The sequence below is a fragment of the Callorhinchus milii genome, unplaced genomic scaffold (genome assembly GCF_018977255.1).
Source record: "Callorhinchus milii isolate IMCB2004 unplaced genomic scaffold, IMCB_Cmil_1.0 Scaffold30, whole genome shotgun sequence".
In the NCBI taxonomy this organism is placed as follows: Eukaryota; Metazoa; Chordata; class Chondrichthyes; order Chimaeriformes; family Callorhinchidae; genus Callorhinchus; species Callorhinchus milii.
Window position 1 is genome coordinate 3,899,750 of NW_024704771.1, and position 11,387 is coordinate 3,911,136.

General features: G+C 47.1%; 1 protein-coding gene across 1 annotated transcript; it reads right to left on the reverse strand.

Moving 5' to 3' along the window:
* Positions 1-749: 749 nt before the first annotated feature.
* LOC103172208 (cytochrome P450 2K1) lies at positions 750-8,781 on the reverse strand. The gene is given in 10 exon segments (XM_042344869.1): positions 750-1,226; positions 1,733-1,798; positions 1,801-1,873; positions 2,581-2,768; positions 3,356-3,497; positions 4,033-4,209; positions 4,730-4,890; positions 6,386-6,535; positions 7,347-7,509; positions 8,481-8,781. Coding segments are annotated over 10 exon segments (1,500 nt in total). The 5' UTR covers positions 8,682-8,781; the 3' UTR covers positions 750-1,047.
* Between the last annotated feature and the right edge of the window lie 2,606 nt (positions 8,782-11,387).

Here is an 11,387-nt window from a genome sequence, read left to right on the forward strand (position 1 = left end):
CTGGCAATCACATGCACAAGTCATGTCACAAACTATATCCTGTATCCCAAGATATTATTCCCTAAATCATTTTTTTTCCATCAACGGGGTGTCTGACCCACGCGGAAACCCATCACCGTGCGTTAAGAGTCTCCAAACCAAGCTGAGAATTTCATGCATCCCATCTCCACATGGAAATCACGGAGATCACAAGAACAACAATAAAATTACATTTGTATACACCTTTCACGTTGGGAGGACCAGTGCTTTGGGACGTCCTCCCGACGTGAAAGGCGCTCTATGAATGTAATTGTGTTGTTTGTCGTTGTTGAGGACGTCAGTGTTGGACGGTCGGTGTTTCAGACCCGAGCTGGGGGTCGGGATTGGAGAGGCAGGGGTTGAAGCAGGGTGAGGTAGAGGAGAAACCATTTGTGGAGTTTAGGCAATAAACCCTTTAAAAAATTTGGACACTCACTCAATCCACGACTGTTTGTGGGACATTGCTCTGTGCGATTGGTCGCCCACAAAATACACAGTCGATCCACTTGACACTATATTCTGTGAAGCAATTTGAGACACACTAAACACACCACACACATATCACACACACCACACACACACACACTAAACACACTGCACACACATATCACACACACCACACACACACACACTAAACACACTGCACACACGTATGTCACACACACACACAAACTAAACACACTTCACACACATATTACACACACACACATACATCACACACACAGCCCAGCTGATTTTTTACCAAATGTGTCATTTATTAAATTGTCCGTTCAATACAAAATTAGTTCAAATCAGAACTAAATAGAAAATGCACAGTCACTACACTTTACATTATATCCTGTGAAGCACTCTGAGAGTCTCAATCATGTGACAAGACTCTGTACCAAATGTAAGGCTTATTATTATTGTTGTATCAGATACACGGATTTCTATTATTATTATTAATTGTCCCTGTGTGTGTGTTTGGTCTCCGAGACGCCACTCGCACGTGAAGGGGGATACAGTTCTGGTTGTTGTTTGTCTCAACTCCTAACGGAGCACAGCGCAGAGCTTGTAAGGTGTCGGGGATGATGTGATTCCGACAATGGCCGTGAGGGGAAGGTCGGTCACTCCGGGCGGAGGCTGGAATCGGAATCTCTGCATCAGCGTCGAGAAGAAGAGAAAGAGTTCAGCTTTAGCCAGACTCTCGCCTGCGCAGGCCCTTCGCCCTGAGAAACACGACAGGGAGAGAAAGACAGTCATGTAGTCGCGATTACATTGTACTTGTTGTGATTAGAGCAATCGCCTCGCAAGCGAGAGCACACGGGTTCGATTCCCGCGCGGTGCCAAACCTTACTCCAAGTTTCCTTACTCCACACACACACACAGACACACAGAAGGATACATACACAGATACACACACAGACACACACACACACACACGCGCGTGCCTCTATTTACTCAGCAGTTAGTAGGAACCCGGTTACTAGTCAATTGGTGGATCATTTTTCTGGGGAGTAATAATCCCTCAAAAAAAAAGGAGTCAATCAATCCATGTTTGTATGTGTGACGCTGCTGTACACAATTGGCTGCTGTGTTTCGCCCACAAAATATACAGTCAATTCACTTTACATTATATCCTGTGAAGCGCTTTAAGACGTCTCGATGATGTGATAAGTCACTGTATGCAAGGATTATTATTATTATTGATAAAGATAAACATTGATATCATTACCTGCAGAGAAAGGCATGAAAGCATCTCTCTTCCTGAACTTGCCCTCGACGTCGAGGAAGTGGGAGGGTTGAATTCATTGGGTTTTTCCCACTGTGTTTTGTCATACAGCACTGAGGTCAGTAACGGGATCACACGGGTGCCCTGGAATCACAACGCACGTCAGAGCTTTGTAAATGTTCTATTAATCCATCTCGGACCACCCGAGCCCTGAGGGCTTGGACCTTGGCCAGGAGCGTCCCCGTTATTCCAGGGCACTCACTGCTGTTGACAGCACAGCCCGGCCTGGCCCATCGGCAGGACCCGGAAGGGCCGACCAGTCACTGGGGGCAGGGAATCCTCCCCCTCAGCTCCTGTTAACCTTATTTATTCCCACAGTTATTTTTATTTAATTGTCGGCCTCACGCGGAAATCCATCACCGTTGCTTAAGAGCCTCCAAGCCAAGCTGAGATTTCCACACATCCCACCTACACCTGGAAATCCCAGATTGTTGGAATGCAATGGAATCCGCACTCTCTCCCGCGAGGAACACATCCGTATGACCTAACTCCGGAGAGTATTAGGCCCAGGTTGGCGAGAGCCAAGGCCTTGGGGGGGAGCCCAGAGTGTGCGTTTGAGTAACTGCTGGTGTCTAACCAGCAAAAAACTACACAGCTTGCCATTGATATCACTGTCTGACAAGCTTTCCCGCTGCTTGTCCGGCTGGGACCACTCTACCCATTAGGGCTTTGGCTTGTAGAGTTAACAGGAGCTGAGTGGGAGGAATTCCTGCCTCCAGTGGCCGGTCTGCCCCATATGATGCTGTAAGAAATGCAATTCTGATTATTATTATTATCATTATAGCTATTACCTTAGGTATAAAATATCCTCGGAAATTTGTGTCGGCAGTTGTGGCGTGGGGAAGGTTCAATGGGACAATGTTCCCAAATCTCTGGGTTTCATGTATGACGGCGTCTGTGAAAGGCATTGCTTTACGGTCTTCCAGCCTCGGGTGACGGTCTGTCCCAATCACTTGATCGATTTCCTCATGGACTTTCTCTAAAGTAAAGAGACGTGGATCACGAGGGTATTTGTCAGCCTGGCTCCATCCGTGACCCTGAGCCAGAAGGTTGTGGGTTCAAGCCCCACGTCAGGGACTCAGACCTACTTTAGGACAATGATCTAATAATATTCTTTCCGCTCGAGCGCTTTATCACTCCGTCGAGACGTCTCAAAGCGCTTCACACTGTAATCTGCAGTGACTGTGTATTTTGTGCGCTCTGAGACTCTATCCTGGGTGGAGGGCGCTATACAAGTGAGAGTTGCTCTTGTTTGTGGCTGAAATGCGACAGCCAATTGCGCACACGGAGGAAAGCAATCTGCCAGTCGAGCTCCAACCGGTTTCCTACTTACTGCTGGAACAGAGGCGCGTGGTGTAAGGAAACTTGTCTCAGGTTTCACCGCCCGGGAATCGAACCCGGGTCCTCTCTCTCTCGCGAGGTGAGTGCTCTAACCACTACGTTACAGGACTCCACAGTTAAGGGTGAGATTCAGACATAGTCTGTATTACACAAGCAAATCTCAACAGGAGAACTCTTCTGGCATTTGTTAGTTCAAGGAGTCACTGACAACAACGGAAATCTTACGTTGAAACTCGGGGAATTTCATCATCAGCAGAATAGCCCACCGGAGTGTGGTTGAGGTCGTCTCCATTCCAGCGATAAAAAGATCGCGTGTGGTCATCACCAGATTCTCCTCATGAAAATAGGTCTTTGGGTTTTCCGATTCCTGAGAAACAAATACAGTCAAACTCGCATAAGTCTTTATATATCGTTCAGCCATCCCCGACTCGCTCCTTCCTCACTCTATGACTTGCTAACCAACTCCATATCAACCTGTCCGCTCCCTCCGCTCAGCAGCTCCGGCACTGCTCCACGTTCCCCTCAACCACCCCACCACCCTGCCCGCTCCACCATCGGCTGTCGGGCCCTCAGCCTCTCTGATCCCACCCTTTGCCTCGGTCCCTCTCTCACTTCCTTTAAGGCCCTTTTCTTCGACCGTGCCTTCCACCCCCACCCTCCTGCCCTCCACCATACCGTATAAATGTAATTTATTGTTGTAATAATTCCCCCAACCCAAAAAAAAACCCCAAAACATGACTGTTTATGGAAAACTGCTGTGCACAATTGGCTGCTGCGTTTCGCCCACAAAATACAGTCATTACACTTTACAGTATATCCTGTGAAGCGCTTTGAGATGTCCCAATGACATGATAAGGTGCGATATCAAATGCAAGGATTACTATTATATTATTATTATTTACTTCCTGTTGCTTGACCATGAAGGCTTGAATGAAACTGCGAACGGAATCTATATTCAGATCCTGTCTGTTCTCCTTCAGTATTTTCCTCAAGAAGGTTCGGATGATCTCTTCATTGGACAGAAAGGTCCTATGTTTGCCCGGCAGAAAATCCAGGAACGGAAACAAGAAATTGATCAGCTGAGAAGAGAGAAAGGACGAGAGAGTAAACAGGAGCTCATTTCCCTCCAGTGATATTTTCTTCTCTGTTCCTTCACCATATCATCCGCCTGTTCCCTCCGCTCAGCAGACACCAGCCTGCTTCACGCCCCCCGCCCTGCCCACCCCACCATCAACGGTTGGGCCTTCATCCTCTCTGCCTCTGAACTCTGGAACTCCATCCCCGAACCCCTCCGCCTCACCCTCTCCTGTGCCTTCTTCAAGATCTTCCTCTTCGACCACGTCTTCGGTCACACTCCCACCACATTGTTTCTTTGAAGGGATTATTAACTCTGGAAAGCGATCCACCAGCCGAACTGACTGCTAGGTAACAGAGGCGTGTGGAGCAGGAAAACTTCCCTAAGGTTTCTTCCTGCTCAGGTACCTATCGCTTGCGAGGCGAGTGAGATAACCAGAACTCCACAAGTGAGCGGGTTGAGCGGGCTAACCTTCAGCAGTTACCCCATCCCAGCAATATACACTCTGACACAGAGAGCGTTACCTGTAGTGTTGGACTTATTGCCAGCCTAATGTTTTCATTGATGATCCGTATAAGATTGACAAACGTCTGATCATCATAATTAAATCTGTTGCCCAGTAGGATAGAGCAGATGACATTGGCCACAGCACCATTTGTCAGAATCGTGGTTTCAAAGGGCTGACCTAAAAAACAACACAGCGATCATCCAAATGATATCATAATCCTTGTATCTCATGTTGTGTTTTATCACTGGTGGAGTCCTGTAGCGTAGTGGTGAGTTTGATCAATCTCAGCACTCGGGGATAAAATAATAATAATAATTATCCTTGCATTTGATACAGCGCCTTATCACGTCTTCGATACACTGTAAAGTAGAGTGTATTTTGCGGGCGAAACGAGGCAGCCAATTATGCACAGCAGTGACCAATTTATTATCGTTGATTAAATTATTACTCTATTTGAAGGGATTATTACCCCCGGAAAAGCGATCTGCCAATCGACTAACAAACGGTTCCTACTTACTGCTAGGTAAACAGAGGCGTGTGTGTGTGTGTGTGTTGTGTGTCGAGAAGGAAATCATGTGTCTACAATCATAGAAACTTACAGGACAGAAGGAGGCCATTTGGTCCATCGTGTCTGTGGCGGCTCTTTGAAAGAGCTGCCAACTTGTCCCACTCCTCTGGTCTAACCCCATAGCCCTGCAATGTTTTTCCTTTTCAAGTACACATCCAATTGCCTTTTGAAATCTACTATTGAATTTGCTTCCACCATCCTTTCAGACAGTGCATTGCAGACCCTAACAACTCTCCGGTGAAAAAATTTCCCTTCACCTCCTCTCTGGTTCTTTTGCCAATTACCTCAAATCTGTGACCTCTGGTTACCGACCCACCCGCCAGAGGAAACAGCTTCTCCCTATTTACTCTATCAAAACCTTGTATAATTTTTTAACAGCTCTATTAAATCTCCTCATAACCATCTCTGCTCTAAGGAGAACAATTCCAACCTCTCTCGTCTCTCCGCATAACTGAACCTGTGTGTTGGTCGATTGGCAGATCCCTTTTTGGCTATAATAATAATAATCCCTTCAACTTGTTTTTAAGAATGAATAACTTAGTCACTGAATTCACGACTGTTTGTGGGACACGGCTGTGTGCAATTGGCTGCTGTGAATCATAGAATTACACACTGCAGAAGGAGGCCATTCGGCCCATTGTGTCTGTGCCTACTCTTTGAAAGAGCTGTTAAATTAATCGCACGCCCCCGCGCCCTCCCCGTAGCCCTGCAAATTTGTCCTCCCCAAATATCCACCCACTTGTCACAGAATCATGGAATCGTACAGCACAAAAAGAGGCCATTCGGCCCATCGAGTCTTTGAGAAGAGCAATGTAATGTCAATCCCACTCCCCAGCCCTTTCCTCATAACCCTGCGAACTCGTCCTCCTCAAATACCCGTCCACCGCGTCTCTAAAAGTTGTTATCGAATCGGCCTCCACCACCTTTTCAGGTACTTCTCTCTTGAAAGTTGTTATCGAATCGGCTTCACACCTTCCTTTCAGGCAGTGCGTTCCTGATCCGAACAACTCGCTGTGTGAAAGCATTTCTCCTCATCTCCCCCTTGTTCTTTTAACATGGGTGACTGATGAGCCAACTATCAGGTTAGTAAAAGAATACCCTCACCTTCATAAGCCTGGAACACGTCACTTAAGTGAGACGCTTCCTCTATGATTTTATCTTCGACAGATTTCTTCCCCATTCCGAAATCCCGGAGGGTTGATAATGTAAATCGTCGCATCTGTTTCCAGGATTCGCCATCAGCCATAACAACACCTTAAAGAGAATCCGGAGAAAGGTTTTACTCCACAACGAAGAGTATAACAGTAATAAACTTAACGGAGTCCTGTAGCTCGGTGGTGAGAGCACTCGCCTCACAAGCGAGCGACCTGGGTGCTATTCCCGGTCAGGGCCAAACGTTGGGCAAGTTTCCTTACTCCACACACACGCCTCTGTTCACCTGGCAGTAAGTAGGAACCTGGTGGTTGGGCGATTGACGGATCGCTTTTCCAGGGGTAATCATTGCTTCAGGAAAAAAATAAGTAACAATAAATTGGTCACTCAATCCACGGCTGTTTGTGGGACGCTGCGGAACGCAATTGGCTGCCGTGTTCCTCCCACAAAATATACAGTCATTCACTTTACAGTACATTCCGTGAAGTGCTTTGAGACGTCACGAAGACCTGTTAAGGCGCTACATCAAATGCAAGGATTATTATTATTATCGCCCCTTCTCACATCACTGGGACGTTTCAAAGCGCTTCACATGATATACTGTAAAGCGTAGAGACTGTGTATGTTGTGAGCAAAACGCAGCAGCCAATTGCACACAGTAGTGCCCCACAAACAGCTGTGGATTTAGTGACTAATTTATTATTTTTCTTAGGAATTATTACCCCGGTTGTTGTCCATCGAACAACTGGGTGTCAATTTACTGCTAAGTAAACAGAGGCGTATGGAGTAATTTATATTATAATAGTATAATATAAATATAACAATATAATATAATAATAACGATGTAATATAATAACATAAATATAATAAATTAACATAAATATAACCTAATACAATAGGGAAGAGGAATTACCGTGGTTTTTCCTGTGGATGCTTCTGACGTGGTCATGCGGACGTCCCATAAATTCCTCGGCATGGTTGACCAGTGCGTCCTTCACCACCTCGTAACCCGTCAGCACCACCGTGTCCTGCTGACCCAACCGCAGGGAAAATATACAGCCATGTTTCTCCGACAACTGGAGGGAGAGACCAGTATAAGATAAAATGTAAAGTGCAGTGACTGTGTGTTTTACAGCCACGCGGGGCAAACATTAGGCAAGTTTCCTTACTCCACGCGCCTCTGTTTACCCGGCAGTAATTAGGAACCCGGTTGTTAGTCGATTGGCGGATCCCTTTCTGGGGGAAACATTCCCTCTAAAAAAATGTGGTCACTCAATGTTTGCGGGACACTGCTGCGCGCAATTGGCAGCTGCAAATGCATTTGAGACGTCTCAAAGCGCTTCACAGAATATATTGTAAAGTGGAGCGTTCTGTGTATGACGGTGTATTCTGTGGTGTATTCAATATTCATATTACCCCTGGAAAGTGATCTGCCAATCGACTAACTACGGGGCTGCTTCTTACTGCTGGATAAACAGAGGCGTCTGTGTGCGTGTGTGTGTGTGTGTGTGGTGGTGGGAGGGGGGGGGGGGTTTGGTGGGTAGAGGGGTTGTGTGTGTCTTTGTTTGTGTGGGGTGTGTGTGTGTCTGTGGTGTGTGTCTCTGTGTGTGGGGCGTGTGTCTACATGTGTGGCAGGCATGTGTGTCTGTACATGTAGGGCGTGTGTGTGCGGGGTATGCGTACGTACGGAGTCTGTGTGTGGGGAGGGGATTGTGAGTGTGGGGGGTGTGTGTGGGGGGGGGGGCGTTTGTCTGTGTGTGGGGTATGTGTGTGTGTGGAGGGGGGGCATCTGTGTGAGTGTGGGGTTTGTGTGTGGGGGGTTTGTGTGTATATGGGGTGTGTGGGGGGGGGGGGGGGAGTCTGTGTGTGTGTGTGGTGTGGACGTGTGGGTTTGTGTGTGCGGGTGTGTGTGGGGGGGTGGGGGGAGTCTGTGTCTGTGTGTGGAGTAAGGAAAAATGTCTAAGGTGTCTCCCCGCCCGGGAATGGAACCCGGGGGTCCTCTGGCTTGCGAGTCGAGGGCTCTAACCCCCCCCCCCCCCCCACTCACCTGCATCAAGGATTCGTGGAGACGGCTCAGTTTGACCTGGTGCAGGTTGCCGATGATGGGCAGGCCTGCCGGGCCAGCGGGGAAGCGGGGGTCAGTTTTACGCCCGGACGCCAGGAAGAGGAGAAGAACCATAACCAGAGAGCAGAGCAACAGGGCAGTCGTGAGGTCAACAGCGGGCAAAGCCAAAGCCAGCAGAGCCATGGTGGGCGAGCAGGGAATGGGAGCTCAACTCAGCCTGACAGCATCTACCCTCACTCTATCCCTCCTCCTTTCCTCTCTCGCTCTATCCCTCCTCCCTTCCTCTCTCGCTCTATCCCTCCTCTCTCTCGATCCCTCCCAACTCCCTGTTTTCTCAGTTATAAGGACACAATCACATGACAACATTCACTCCCTCTGCCCTTTACACACACCGCCAAACAGCTAACGCAGCATTTCTAAAGCCAGGAGGGTCCGATGGCAAAGACATACAACTTGTAATCGCACAGTGCCGTTCAGACGGAGCAATAATTATGTCAATCCAATACAGCGCCTTATCGCATCGTTGGGACATCTCAAAGCGCTTCACCGAATATGCTGTAATCTGGGCGGGAGGGTGGACGGCAAATCGGAGTTACATAGAGTCCACGACCGTAGTGTTTAACAAGCAATAAGTAGGAACCCAGTGGTTAGTCGATTAGCTGATCACTTTCTTTGGGCAATAATCCCTTAAAAAAATGGGGTCACTCAATCCACAACTGTTTGTAGGATATTGCTCTGCGCAATTGACTGCTGCGTTTCGCCCATAAAATACACAGTCAATGCACTTGATCCTATATTCTGTGAAGCGCTTTCAGACGACGCGAAGACGTGATAAAGCCCCATCTCAAATGCAAGGATTATTATTATCATTATTGTTGTTGTGTTCTTAAGTAGGGCACCAAACAGTGACTTGATATTCCCTTTTGTGCGATAGAATTGACAGCATTTGTTGTTTTATTGTCTCAGATTTCGCCTCTGGCACGCAAGACTTAAGTGCGACGATTTACAAGTCGGTCATTATTATATAGCCTCTCACCTAATTACATGTGGTAAGGCAAGTGGTTAAATGACGCAGCTACGGGACTCCACTGTAAAGTGTTCTGATGGTGTTTTGTAGGTGAGAGTGCAACCTTCTACCTTTTTTGTTTTGTCGAAACTTTGACCGACATTTGAGAGCTTGAGTGTACAGTTATTAGCTGTGCCCATAATAATGCAATCAATAAAGATGTGGGTGGAGGTGGTTGACCTGTGAATCAATTATGGACACAGCTGTGAGACGTCTCACCAATGGGATGAAGCGCTATATCAAATGCAAGGATTATTATTATTATTATTACAGCAAATTCTGTCAAATCACTTTGAGCCGTGAAAAGGCACTGCATCAAAGGCAAGGATAAGAACATTTGCAGCCGAAAGACCAAGGTCCATCCAGTTCACCTTCCACCATCCTGGCAATCACATCCACAAGTCATGTCACAAACTATATCCTGTATCCCAAAATATTATTCCCTAAATCATTTTTTTTCCGTCTGACACACGGGGAAACCCATCACCGTGCGTTAAGAGTCTCCAAACCAAGCTGAGAATTTCATGCATCCCATCTCCACATGGAAATCACGGAGATCACAAGAACAACAATAAAATTACATTTGTATACACCTTTCACGTTGGGAGAACCAGTGCTTTGGGACGTCCTCCCGACGTGAAAGGCGCTCTATGAATGTAATTGTGTTGTTTGTTGTTGTTGAGGACGTCAGTGTTTCAGACCCGAGCTGGGGGTCGGGATTGGAGAGGCAGGGGTTGAAGCAGGGTGGGGTAGAGGAGAAACCATTTGTGGAGATGATGTGGAGGCGGTGTGAGAGGTACGATATGAACCACTCAAGGCCAGAACCATGAAAGTTGAGGTGAGAGGAGAGGCGGTGGAGAAGGATAGAAGGGTCCACGGTGTCAAAGACAGCACTGAGGTCAAGGAGGACAAGGAGGCAGAGGGAGCCCTGGTCGGAGATGGACAGAAGGTCATGTGTCACTTTGATCGGGATTGTTTCTGTGATGTGGGCGTCACGGAAACCCGATTGAAAGGGGGTTAAATTCAAAAATCCGTGAAAACACTCGCGAGGAGTAAACATATGGAACAGGCTCCCGAGGGAGATGGTGGAGGCAGAAATTGTCGTTTCTTTCCGAAGCAAATTAGATAAGATTTCTCGCAGGAAAATCTTGGGTTACAGCAATAATAATAATCCTTGCATTTGATATAGCGCTTTTCACGTCTTCCAGACGTCTCAAAGTGCTTCGCAGAATATACTGTAAGGTATATAGTTTGGGACCTGACATGTGCATGTAACTGCCAGGAAGGTGGAAGACAAGCTGGAATTCTATAGATTCCCCAAGCGTAGTGTTTGCCAAGGAATAAGTAGGAACCCGCTTTCTTTGGGCAATAAACCCTTAAAAAAATTTTGACTCAATCCACGACTGCTTGTGGGACATTGCTCTGTGCAATTGGCTGCCGTATATCGCCCACAAAATACGCAGTCGATCCACTTGACACTATATTCCGTGAAGCAATTTGAGACATCACGAAGACGCAATAGAGCCCTACCTCAAATAAGGATTATTATTATTGTTGTGTTCTTACGTCGGGCACCAAACAGTGACTTGGTATCCCGTTTGTGCAATAGAATTCACAGCCTTGGTTGTTTTACTGTCTCAGATTTTGCCTCTGTCACGCAAGAGTTAAGGGCGAGGATTTAAGAATCAGCCTTGCACCAAATAGACTCGCACTTAATTACCCGAAATAATGTGGTGAAGGTGGTTGTGAATGATTTACAGGCACAGCAAATAATTGTACACTCAAGCTCTCAAATGTCGGTCAAAGTTTCGACAAAACAAACA